At 43.2% G+C, this 13,797-nt stretch overlaps 1 protein-coding gene across 5 annotated transcripts in view; it reads right to left on the reverse strand.

Annotated features, from left to right (window-relative positions):
• The window catches only part of MCM9 (minichromosome maintenance 9 homologous recombination repair factor), a 142,401-nt gene that overhangs the window by 81,550 nt on the left and 47,054 nt on the right, over window positions 1-13,797 (reverse strand). For 4 of the 5 annotated variants that reach the window (XM_030198553.1, XM_030198552.1, XM_030198554.1 and 1 more), the window contains 2 exons: window positions 7,651-7,776; window positions 2,108-2,227 (listed from right to left, as the gene is read on the reverse strand). In XM_030198553.1, the coding sequence (XP_030054413.1) occupies window positions 2,108-2,227; window positions 7,651-7,776 (246 nt within the window). Of the gene's footprint in view, window positions 1-2,099; window positions 2,228-7,650; window positions 7,777-13,797 lie in introns of those variants that run through there. The other variant, XM_030198556.1, reaches the window with a different exon arrangement.

A 13,797-nucleotide genomic window follows, 5' to 3' on the forward strand; every position in this document is an offset into this window, starting at 1 on the left:
CTTGGTTGTGCATAGGTTTACTTATCTTGTCAGGCTAGTATACTCAATTTAACAACCCGGTGTGCCCATGTACCCCAACAGGTGCCTGTTTCACAGAGCTTCATCAAGGGGGACTTCCACACCATCAGATTGCCTACGTATCTCTTCTCAGCCTCACCACGCAGAATATTCAAGCACCTTTGGTAGCCCACTGGCTAGAATGCCACCATACGGTTGATGATATACGTTGGAGAATATTAGAGTATGTGGGTCTAGGGGAGGAGGAAGGTTCAGTTAAAAAGTTACTAAACTACAGAGAACAGTTTTATATTTTTTCTTTGCATACAGTGATGCCGGCCGGCTTAAATGCTGAGTTGGAATGGGCATCGCTGATTGGATAGGTTCTAGCTCTTTATGTCCAATGGGAGCCTAGGGGAGGGTCTTTGAAGTCAGTAACAATGAAGATATTTACTCATGGGATTAGAACGCTGGTGCCATCTTCGAAAAGGGGTGATCCCGTTAAATAATAGTAAAGCTGGCGCTAGGAGAGGCTATAGGTAAGATTTTTGTATTCAAGATTTGTATATTACAAATATCCCTGGTTAGAGAAACTGTAAGAGTTGGTTTTTCTACCGAAGGGAGAGTAAACTAATGTTATATATTGGGCTTTCCATTATAGGGGAATGTCCTTGATACAGCTCATGGCTGAGCGAAACATGCATGTCGGGCAGCTGAACACCTTGGTCTGACATTAAAAAGAGAAAAGATAAGTAAAATCAATAGATAAGAGAGATAGTAAAATCTAATTAATCGGGTGTGCCGATGAAGAAGTGGGTGCTAGTTACATTGCCATATTTACATCTTTGGCAATGAGCACCGCTGAGGTCACCATAGTAGGGCAATCCTGAAAATACTAACTTTTGGTTTGAAATGTGAATGTTTTGAATGCAAGATAATTAGAAAACCTAAAATAAAGTTTTTGAATAAATTTGCCTGAGTAGACTTCTGCCTGATCCCACTGAGTCAAATTGCTTACTTGTTACAATTTGGGACTGGTGTTTATATTCTGAAAACTAGCCATTGCAATAATAGGAGTAGTCAGGTGGGGGTGAGAACTTTTTCACATCACTGTTTCAGATGGTCTGCCAGATACGTGGCTTTAAAGGTCATCCCTCGAGAGACAGACCAGTTCTGCCTTCTCCCAATACAGAAGGTAGAATCATGTACTTCCCTGTTTGTTGATGCAACGCATCACAACTTGATGGGCTTCCCAACTCAGTTTGAGTACGTCTGTCATTAAGTACTACTTGGTATGGAGGAAGTTGGAAAGGAATGTCTCTTGCCAAAGTGGACTGAATTGTCCATCAAGACAGAGTGTTCCAGAGTAGGGCTATGAAAGAGATAACATCTCAGAGCCTCTGTGGCTTGAGTCCACTACATGCTCATGATATCTGCTGATGCCCTTGAATTTCTTCCACTGCAGACATCAGAGAGGTGATCCTGTGCTGTAGAAGAAAGGCCTTTGCCCAAGCTGTTTTTAGCAGAACTCCTATGAATTTTAACCGTGTTGACATTTGAAATAATTAATGACAAACCCTAGGAACACCAACACACAGATGGTGATGTGCATGGATACTTGCGCCCCTTCCTGAGATGTACTTTTTGCATGCTAATTGTTCAGACAGGGAGTCACATGCATGCCCAGTAGAATGTTTATCTTTTGCTTTGTACTATAAAACAAAATGGTTTTTACAGACCTTATGTGGTTTATGGACTTTCAATTTCTGCTCTGAATCCATAACACGTGAACTTTCTAATTTGGCAAAATAGCAGTTTTCAGCTTGAAGAATGGTTAAGCTGACTGCCCGCCGTCTGTCTAGCAACCATTTTCTGTAGCAGAAGGACAGTCAAAAGAGGGGGAAAAAATCTGTCCATGCATACTTCCAAACTACATTCTTAGATACAGTGCAATCTACTGTAGCATTTACACTTCACTTGTTTACCTAGGTGTGCTTGCCCTTTAATTATTCACATATTTATACCACATTATACTCCTACTGTTATTGTTTATTAATTTAGTATACCGCCTACTTTGTGAATACTGAAAATGCCATGCAGTGCTATATACCTGCAGTAGTAGATCCAATCCCTGCAGTGAGTACCGATCGTGGAGTGATCTTCACAGCGTACTTGAGGAACTGAGATTTTCCTGTACCAGGGTCTCCCACCAACAGCAAATGAGATTCACCTTCAGTCAGAAAAACATGAAATATAAACCGTACCAGATAAAGAGAGAATGTGCAAGCAAAGCAAGCTAGAACTAGAACAGCATGGCAAAAAAAAAAAAATTCAAAATCAGAAGTAATTCTGATTCTCTCTTTATATTTGCCAGTTATCTGCAACAAAAGTATATTAACAGGATGGCAATTCATAATATTCTCCAGCCGAAACTGGTTGGCAATGACAGAGCCACAGCCTGAATAAAAGAATGTACAAGCCCTTGCTTTGGAGATACCAATGGAGAGTTTTTATTTGGTTTAAATTCTTATTTATGCTATAGGAGCCACTAAGGAAAAACTATACTACTGGGTTTGTAGTTTGCAATTAGATTTTTCTCCAAAATTCTAGTACTACACACAAAAAACATTTGTAGGAATTCTCATTACACAGGCAAAAAAAATTTGATCTTGGAGGATAAAAATGAGGCCAGCATGAGGAGAGTCAAGAAAGAATATAAAGGAAGTTGTATTTCGAATGTACACACAATAGGCAGTAAGATTTACCCTCTGCCAGCTACATCTTTCTCTGAATTTGAATCACCAACTTTAGTGTGAACTGGGGCGGAATGACCACTGGGATGATACAGAAGCACCTGAGAGCCCACAGCATAGAACATGACCCTCAAGGGCCAGCATGGGCTAAATAGAGATTGTGCATTTCCCGATGGCGACCCCCATCCTGTTGGGATAAAAAAAAACCCAAAAGCTTGGTGGACTGTCCAGGGCCGCTGAGAGAGGGGGGGGGGGGGGGCAAAATTCCCCGGGCCCAGCATTGGCAAGCTTCTTCTTGCCTGTTCCAGGTTTGTCCTCTCCTGCTCCTGCGTGCCGTCCAGGACTCGAATGATTACATTAACGCAATCATCCGGGTCCCGACTCCCAGCACACAGGAGCAGAAGAGGACAGAGCAAGGAAACAATGCAGCAGTGACTCAAGAGACAGAAAGGGGCAGGGGTGGCGGCCCAGTCCTGCCCTGAGCCCGGCTGTGTCTCTTGGGGGCCCTAGGACTCCCTATAGGGCCTAGTCCGCTCCAAGTAAAAGATCAATGCTCGTATGCAGTCCAAGGTGTGCAGTGCGTTTTCACCGGGATGGGCATGAGGTCAGGAAAAGAATGTTGAAAAGACAATCAACTGGTTCAGATGGAACTCCGACACAACTTTAGGGAGGAACTTAGGGTGTGTGCATAGGACTACTGTGTTGTGATGAAACTTAGTATAAGGTGCATCCACTACTAAGGCCTGAAGCTCACTGACCCTAAGAGCTGAAGCAACCGCCACCAAAAAAGTAATTCAGATGACAGGTATCAAGTGGCTCAAAAGGAGTTTTCTTCAGCTGGGCGAGAATGATGTTGAGATCCCATGACAAAGGTGGAAGTTTGATAGGGGGATTTGTCAGTAGCAAACCTCTCATGAAGCAAACAACTACAGGCTGTCCAGAGATGGGCTTACCCTCCACACGGTGATGGTAAGCTCTAATTGCACAGAGGTGAACCCTTACAGAGTTGGTTTTAAGACCAGACTCAGAGAAGTGTAGAAGATACTCAAGCAGGGTCTATTTACGGCAGGAAGCATGATCTAGGGCCCTGCCCTCACACTAGAAGGCAAACCACCTCCTTTTGAAAAAGTAAGACCTCTTGGTAGAATCTTTTCTGGAAGCCAGCAAGATCCAGGAAGCCAATTCTAAGACCTCAAAATCCAGGCCATAAGAGCCAGAGACTGGAGGTTGGGATGCAGAAGAGATCCCTCGTTCTGCGTGATGAGTGTTGGAAAACACTCCAAAATCCATGGTTCTTCAGAGGATAACTCCAGAAGTAGAGGGAACCAGATCTGTTGGGGACAATAAGGATCCGATCAGAATCATGGTCCCACGGTTTTCCGTTGCACACAAGGGTCCCAGATGCGACGATATGGTAGTAAGTTTCCAGTACATAAGGCTGTTAGTTTAGACATTAAGTTGATATAGTCCATCTTGTGCAAGACCTGTCGCAGGCCTGGTAGAGTTGGTTGTTTTCAAGCAGCAGCAAGCGTCAATTTGCTGGCAACAAACACATGAGCAACCAACTGATGAGTGGGGGATTTCACTCCTCGTGGTCTAGCATGTAGAAGGCAATGTTCCATCTTAGTTAGATTTAATACAAAATTCAATACTGCAGTCCAAAACTCTTGGGCACGTGGACAAGCCCACCAAATATGAAACATGTCACTCTCTAGGCCACATTGACGCCAGCACAAAGCTGAACTTGTGGGGAACATTTTGGATAGTCGCTTGGGTGTATAGTACCAGCTATATAGAATCTTATGTCCATTTTCCATCAAATTACTAGATATCGATACTTTAAGCAAAGTTTTAAATATACATTCCCACGGCGAATATCCAAAGGATGCACCTAATGCAGTTTCCCATTTTGACAGGTGGTATATGTAATAGGTTTACAATAGGCTAAAAGGGCTCTATATATTCTGGAAATACATCCCCTGTCCCCCCCCCCCCCCCCCCCCCCAATTAGCACTGCCCGTTCCAAAGATGTCTCAGTTAGACTTAGCTCACCCTTGGCCCGTCTAGTGATAAAATCCTGCACCTGCTGATATTGAAATGCATGAAGAGCCGGGAGCCCGTACTCCTCCTAAGTATCCTGAAATGATATAAATTCTCCTTCCTCCCATATTTGGCCAATTTACATACACCCAACTTCTCCCAAGAGCGAAAGCATGGATCTATATTCCCCGGGGCGAATCGAATGTACGTGTACAAAAAATATATTCGTCCCGGAAAATTATTTTTTCAAATTGTAGTCCAAATCAACAAGGGCCAACGGAGGAGTGGCAGGGCTTCACGGGCAACCTTTCGCAAGAGTTGATCCGATAGCCTTCAGTGGATAGGGGGCAAGCAATGATTACTCGAAGGACTGCCAAATTTTACCCGACCCATGGACCCACTCTGTCAAAATTCGAAGGTGAGCAGCTTGATAATAATCTACAAAAGAAGGAACACCCATTCCCCCATGTTCACGCCTCTGGAACATCACCTCCGCTCGCACTCTGGGTGGTCTCTTTTTCCAGATATATGAGAAGATCTTTCGCCATAGGCCTTGAAAAAACTGATCAGGCATAGAGATAGGGAGAGCCATAAACAGATAAAGCAGTTTGGGGAGTACTATCATCTTGACCGCATTGATACGGCCCATCCAAGAGATTGTCAATCCCTCCCACCGGTCCAGCTCAGAGAATATCTCATGTAATTTCCCTGGAAAATTCTCATCAAATAGATCAGTTAAATCGCATGTCAGGTTAACCCCTAAATAACAAATAGATTTTTTCGCCCAACGAAATGAGAAGTTGGTCTTCAGCCTTTCCACCTGATCATCAGGTAAGTTAATATTCAGATACCTGCTCATACTGCTGCAAGATAGATGTCAGTGCAGGGAAAGATGCATCCGGATTAGTCAAAGTTAATAAGATATCGTCTGCGCAGCAGGATTTGGATTTCTAAACCCCCTACACTTAACCCAAAGACTTCTGGATGTTCTCGAATACAGCAAGCCAGGAGCTCTACTACCAGCGCAAAAAGCAGAGGTGACACGCGCATTCCTGCCTAGTGCCCCTACTCAGAGCAAATGAGGCAGAGCTCTGGCCGTTGACCTTAACTGAAGCACAAAGGGCCACATACAAGAGATGGCGCCAAGAGAGAAAATGACCACCAATACCCACTTTATCTAGAACTGCAAACATAAATGGCCAATGTACTCTGTCGAATGCTTTTTCTGCGTCTAGGTAAAGCAAACCCAGAGGGACTTTAGCTGACCTAGCATAATATATGAGGTGGAGTACCCGTCATACATTATCAAACGTTTGTCAACCACTGATAAAACCTGCCTGATCTTCATGGATCAAAGATGGGAGATAGCATTGCAGACGGGTGGCTAATATCTTAGTAAAGATTTCAACCCCTAGTAGTGAAATGGGACGATAAGATCCGCAGCTTAGGGGGTCTTTGCCTGGCTTCAGTATTACTGAGATAGTCGCCAGATTCCAAGTTTTCAGAATTGGTTGGCCCTCACTAAAAGAATCAAATAGACACAATAGCAGCGGGCCCAAGAGTTTAGCAAATGTTTTATAGAATTTATTAGTGAAACCATCTGGTCCCGGTGCTTTGCTTGGAGATAGAGTATGGATCGCCTGAAGAATCTCATCTAGTTCAATAGGGCGAGATAATTGGTGTTGAGCACCTGCAGATAATACAGGCATCGTGACTTGTTTAATAAGTACAAGGATAAAGATGGTCAAGTCAATATTCAGCTGCAGCAGTCGGTGTTCACTGGCCACTGTAGCTTAAAAAAAAAAAATCTGGAATTTCAGTGCCAGCATCCAGAATCTGGAATTTCAGTGCCAGCATCCAGACAGTGGCCAGTGATGAATATTCGGATAGAGCTGTGACATTTTTACTGTCCTAACTTTATCCTGATGGTTATCCAAGTCAGTGGACGGAATATCACCACTAACCAGATAATTTTGGACTCCTCCCTCATTCCGCTTTGGCACTGATGGATACTGCCAAGGCGGTCTGTAAGCATATTCAACGGCTCTATCTGGATAGTGCCACTAAATATCCTGAGTCAGATCTGGCTAAGGCATTTATCTAGATAACAGCTGCCATCATCCAGATAAATGCCCTTGAATAGTTATGTGAATTTAAGCAGCAAATGGAATCGGATCAAGGCCACCAGCATTAACCAATGGCGGCAGCTTTCAAAATGTTCAGCATCACAGTGTGCTCTGACCTCAGTGACATAGAGGCAAATTTTCAAAGCACTTAGCCTTCCAAAGTTCCATAGGTTTCTATGGAACTTTGGAAGGCTAAGTGCTTTGAAAATATGCCTCATAGTGTCCTCGGAGATTCTACTGAACTGATTTGTTTCCCTATAGGAAATAAAAAGAAGGGCCCTCAAGGGCATATAAAGATAGTAGATGATGATGGCCGATAAATATCAATGCCTCCAGAGCCTGGCTAGTAGAAGAATTACAGTAAATATAATTTACTGATATTTAGAAAAAAGCTAAAAGCTTTTTTCTTTTTCCCCAGTAGAGTAAATGGGTGAGTAGGGGACTGTTTCTTTCCAATGACAATAGGTTATTTTTTAAAACTTTTTTATTGTAATGTATCAATTGCCCTAATTTTATTGTAAACCACCTTGATTACCTTGACAAAGGGGATGGAGTGAGTTGGGCGTCATTGGACACTCTACTGAAATCTGAATGTTATGTGATGTTAGAAAGAGATGAGTCAGACAAAAATAAGGCTATTTTTCGAAAGGAAACCATACTAGAAATATCTCGACTGGGTTCAGGAATTTGGAGATGAAAAGCCCTAGAGATAAATCTGTGAGGCACATACTAACCTCTAACTTGTGTCCCTGCAGCATCTGTCCTCTGTACACCTCCAGCTAGCACCATGGCCACAGCCAGCTTCACTAGGAACATGCCAAACACCTGTGGGCATAAGCTGGCCAGGATTTCATTCCTCCCTAGGAAACAGTTGAAAACAACTGTCAGAACCATCTCACTACAGAACTACCTGCAAAGAAATTGTAAACAACTTAGGTATAGGCGGTATACACATAAATAAATAAATAACATGACGAATTCATATCACCTTATGCAACACACTATCAGAGATCTTCATTTTCTTCTTCTTTAAGTTTAAAAGTATATTAACAAAAGTAAAGCACAATTACAACAGCAATAATTTGGCACCCAAATATATACAAAAATGTACCAAAAAGATTCTCCCACCCCATCCACAACCCCTCTCATCTACCCCAAGAAGATCCCCCTTTGATCTTCATTTTTTTTTCTAAAGAAAATTTTCCAGGCAAGTTTCAGAATTCATATAAAAAATGTAAACTTCAAAAAATATTTTGTCAGGGGAAGTGACATCACTGAGCTAGACTGCCAGCTTGAGGTTAGGAAGCCAGCGGTGAGCAGTAAAAAACCTGCTTTTTTGTATGATTAACAGCGTATTTTGTATGGCATGGGGGATAACGCTTCGCAGGGGACTGATTTTAGAGATGGGGAATGAACGGTATACTTAAAAAAAATACTCTTATTATAGCCCCAGAGAGGGACAGCAAAGGAGAGAGCTGAAGCATAGGAAACTTCACCTTGTAGTCTTGCGGAGGAAATGGATGATCTACAGGGGCAGGAAGGAGTAAGCAATACAATGCCTGCTGAGTAAACAGGACACTGCTGACTTGAAAGTGGACCTAAATAGCTTGGTGTAGAACTTAAAAACAGGCATTGTGCAAACTGGGAGGCGAGTCGAGGAGTCAGAATCATGACTCAAACATGAGGCAGTGTTGGCCCTGAAAAAATGGGTCCTGGTCTAGAGATAGCGAGAGAGAGACACACACAAGATCCCAAAACAGTACAATATATTTTATGCTGCTTATCCTAGAAATAAGTAGGTAACTTACGTCAGACGAGGGCGGGCCCAGGAGGTACGGAGGGACATCGGAGGAGGCGATCAGCTGTTCTTGCCCGTGCAGTGCCTTCACACAGAGGTGAGAGGCGCTGCACGGGCCTGGTTTCACAGAGGGGGGCGGCAGGGGCGGGGCACGGGGGCGGAGGATGGCGGAAGCTGTTTTTTCTAAAAAAGGAGAAAGAGAGGAAGGGAGGGAGGAAGGGAGGGGGGCCGGGGCTGCCTAAAAAAGTCACGATTTTAATGCAGGGGGGAGTGGGGAGCAGCAGCGACCTCGGGTGGGGGGGGGGGGGGCAAGGCCGTCCATAAAGAATGCTCCTGATGAGCGTTTTTGCCCCCTCCCAATTTTTTTTTCTTCACATTGTTTTGGAAGCGGGGCAGCCCCAACGAGAGGTACAGACCTCTCGTTAGCTTTCCCGGAGTTTTCCAGTGTTAGGGCAAGCAGAAAACCTTAGTGCATCTCATTTCAACAGGGTTTCTACACAATTTGCTCATCTGCATTCTGTTTTCGTTTGCTGCTACTGTCATCGGAAATTGGGCTTTAGTACATGCCAGGGTTAAAAACTTGTTCGTTAAAGGGTTTGTTAAAGGCTCGTTTAGTGCATCTTGCCCTTACTAAGGTGGGAATGATAAAATACGGGTACTTAACAAGTGAGTAAAGCTTAGGAGTTAAAAGCATCAAAAAGATGGGCCTTTAGCCTAGATTTGAAGACGGCCACAGATGGAGCTTGACATACCAGCTCAAGAAGTCTATTCTAGGCACATGGTGCAGCAAGATAAAAGGAACGGAGTCTGGAGTTAACAGTGGAGGAGAAGGATGAAGATAAGAGAGATTTACCCAGTGAACGGAGTTCCTGGGGAGGAGAGTTGGGAGAGATAAGAGTGGAGAGGTACTGAGGAGCTTCAGCGTGAATGCACTTGAACTGTATGCAGAAACGGATGTAGAGCCAGTGAAGTGACTTGAGCATAACGACACTAGCGGAATATAAGTCGTGCAGCAGAATTTTGAACAGATTGAAGAGGAGAGAGATGGCTAAGTGGGAGACCGGTGAGAAGCAAGTTGAAATAGTCCAAGCAAGAGGTGATAAGAGTGTGGATAAGGGTTCTGGTATTGTGTTCAGAAAGGAAAGGGCGAATTTTGGCGATATTATAGAGAAAGAAACAAGTTTTAGCAGGTAGCTGAATATATGCAGAGAAGGAGAGAGAGGAGTCGAAGATGACCCCAAGGTTACGAGCTGATGAGACAGGGAGGATGAGAGTGTTATCCACAGAAACAGAGAATGGGGAAAGAGGAGAGGTTGGTTTAGGGGGAAAGATAAGAAGCTCAGGCTTGGTAATGTTTAGTTTCAGATGGCGGTGAGACATCCAGGCAGGATTTTTACAGGGTGGGTGGGGGACGGAAGGCAGGACTGGAGGACTGCTGGAGTCTGATGGTTAAAGAAAATGTGTCTAGATTCAGGTTATTATGAGAAAAAGTTTCTTGATGTCTGTTGCATATCAACTGATTTAATAAAGATTTAGTAACTCTCTCTCAATATCTATATATCTATCGTGTGTTGCCACCCAGAAGTAGAAGGCAAGGAAGTTGCAATATGCAAGAAGGGATACAGGCTCAGAATGCTAGTCCCACACACCATCTGCTATGTGGTGTGTATACTTTTGAAAAATAGTTATCCAGAGTTTGCTGCCATCTGCACATTTTAATTTGTTCAAATTCAGAGCTCTTTTGCTCCTGATAAAAGCCTTCAAATGCCAATTAATTTAGATTTTTGTGGGGGAAAAATATAATTTGGAAGAAGTCCAATGTTACAATCCTGATAAAAACTAGAGGGCCTGTCATGTAAACTCTACATAAGAACAAAAGAATAACCATACTGGGTCAGACCAATGGTCCATCTCCCAGTATCCTGTTTCCAACAGTGGCCAACCCAGGTCACAAACACCTAGAGGAAAAATATAATTTGGAAGAAGTCCAATGTTACAATCCTGTTTCCAACAATGGCAAATTCAAGTCACAAATACCTGGAAGAATCCCAAAATAGTAGCAACATTCCATGCTACTGATCCCAGGGCAAACAGTAGCATTAGAAGTGTACCTCACCTGCATTTGTCAAAATTAACTGAGTTTGACAGGCAACATGCCCACTTCTGGGTTTGCAGCCAATCAGAAGTGAGGACATGACCAAACCAAGCCCACTCCCCGCCGCTTGATGTCATTGCTTGCCCACGCCCACTCCCTGTCATCTTGATCCTGCCCAAGCCCTGCCCCTTTTGCATAGCCATGTCCCTTGCCCTACCTTATTTGCATAGCCCTTGCCCCAAACCCCACCCCTTTTGGTGATGTTACAGGATGTGACATCACAGCCATGCCCCTTTTTCAAGATGGTGGCCACTACTATATGCATCACATCACTTCCTGTTTCCACTACTAGCTACCATCTTGGATTGGGTCATGTGACGGGAAGTGACATTAAAAAAACAGACACCGCCCCCTACAGCCTCCATAGAATTTAGTTACACATGCTCAGCTTAACCTTTTGTTTCTCACAGGAAAGAAAATAGACATTTTTGTTTACTTTTTCTTATAATTTTTTAAAGGAGATTTTGTCCTTAAAGCTGTTTCTTCACTTTGTTTCTCACAGGAAAGTAGACATTTTGTTTTCTTTTTCTTACAATTTTTTTCTTTCAAGAGGGTACCTTTTACTGAATGACAGCCATTTTAGGTTTCAAAACAAAAGAATAGACCGGAAGTCCTCTTCCTCTTTGCTTTTAGCTTACATAAGAAACAGTACGAGTCTGACTCATTAGGCTCTCAGATCCATTCACACAGGGGCAGAAGCTTGTGGACTGGTCCTGCAAGAGCTGGCCCCCTTCTATTTTCAAGAGACAACTGTGTGAGATAGTGCCCTGCAGCGCACACACACATACACACTCACCCGTATACTGGTCTGTGAATTCTAAAACAAAGGGTTTGTGTGAGCAGAAAAAGTGCTTTTTTTATACAGGGGTTGCCTGTGTAAGATCAAACAGCCTATAGCTGAGCTAATTGTTTCTGCAGCCCCTCCGAAAGGAAATCCCCTTTCCAACTCATCTCTCAAGGCAGAGAGCTTCTGCTTTGTGTGACAAACCCTCCTGCTCACCCCTACTCCCCTTCCTGTGTTTGAGACCTCCTGTGTGAGCTCAAATCAGGCTTCCAGACTTCTCACAGCCAGAAGCCTATTCACCTTCCTTTTTTCAAAGATGTTTTAAGACTGATAAGCATACTTTTTTGGGGTCTGTAGACTCCACCCGCAACTTCCCCCCCTTTCCCCTAGCATAGGGAATCCCGGCTCTGCCTCTTCCGTGAAATATGTTCTTAAGCAGTAGCCTCCCCTGCTCTCCTTTCCCTACCTCCTCCCTCCTGTTTGAGACATTTGTATAGACTCAGTCTGCATGCACTGTTCACCTGAGAAACATACAAGTTTACAGATAAGCAAACCTCTCACTCTCTGTATCCACCTCTTTCTGGGCCAGTTGCCTAACTCATTGTCCTGGGGATTGTGGACAATGACTCTTACAGCGGGTTCTATGGTAAAAATCCTTTTAATTTTCAATATTACATTATTAACTTTTGTCATTGTGTGAGAGAATACATGCAGCTGGTACAAGCGACCGGTAAACATATGAAAGATAGTGCTTTATTGATTGACCGTACAGAGCTTTAGAGGTTATACTTTGTTGGCTTTTGATCTGTCGCCTGACCAGGAACGCGCAGATCAGTACTCCTTGATCAAAACCGGTAATCTGAGCGCAGAAATATGTTTTGCAAATGCTTTGCCCCTTACCATAAACATGAATGTCTATGGGGTGTTTGACAATGTAATAGAAGTTAACCAGTGAAGAAATGTCCTGTTTGACTACTACTACTACTTAACATTTCTAGAGCGCTACTAGGGTTACGCAGCGCTGTACAAATTAACAATAAGGACGGTCCCTGCTCGGAAGAGCTTACAATCTAAAGGACAAAATGTCAAGTTGGGGTAGATAAGTTTTCTGAGAGGAGGTGTAGTGATTAGGTGCCGAAGGCGACATTGAAGAGGTGGGCTTTGAGCATTGATTTGAAGATGGGTAGGGAGGGGGCACGGCGTATGGGCTCAGGGAGTTTGTTCCAGGCATGGGATGAGGCAAGACAGAAGGGACGGAGCCTGGAGTTGGAGGTGGTGGAGAAGGGTACTGAAAGGTAAAACAATGAACACCATACAAATTTATCATTTATCGAAGGAGGACCCGTACACCGCAGAATCGTTTTTAGACGTTTTACCCAGCAATTGGTTACTTGGGCAGCACTTGCCACGGAGACCTTTAGCGTTGGTAGTAAATACCCACCCACATGACCTACCTGGCGAGCACTGGTTAGCCATCTATCCGTCTCAGAACAGCATTGGTGAGTTTAAAAAAAAAAATTCTTATGGGCACCCCCTGATAGTTTATTGTTTTCTAGCAGTATTATGGACTTTTTATAGAAGCACTGGGAAACTATTGTGTACCACAACAGATGGTTACAATACCTTCTATCGATTACCTGTGGTCACCACTGTGTGTTTTTCTTACACCACCATTGTAAAGACTTGTCTTTTGAAGATGTTTTACAATTATATTCTGAGGACCCTCTAAAAAATGATGACATGGTTAGAGAATGATGTGTCCACAGAAGCCTCAAATAGCTGATTTTATATTTAAATATTTTTATTACAGTATAAAAAGGAACAATATTCTGAACTGGCATTTATAAAGCAAAAATAGAAGATACATACCATCCCCCCACCTTCCCTCCCTCCTCCCTTCCCTTTCACAAACATCCCCTACCCTACATTCCCTCCGTGCCCAAAGAAGTCCAAAACAAGTAAAGTCAGAAACAACACAGTTTATATCTAATTGTTTAACCACTCTTAGGATTCACCTTTGGGTTTAAAAAGCAAAACGATGTAAGGACCGAATAAATGAATTAAAATAAAGTTTAAAGCAAATGCCCTTAATATGTAATACTAGTAGCAAGCAATAATGAAACAGAAATTAAATATTCATTCAC

The sequence above is a fragment of the Microcaecilia unicolor genome, chromosome 3 (assembly GCF_901765095.1).
Source record: "Microcaecilia unicolor chromosome 3, aMicUni1.1, whole genome shotgun sequence".
Taxonomy (NCBI): Eukaryota; Metazoa; Chordata; class Amphibia; order Gymnophiona; family Siphonopidae; genus Microcaecilia; species Microcaecilia unicolor.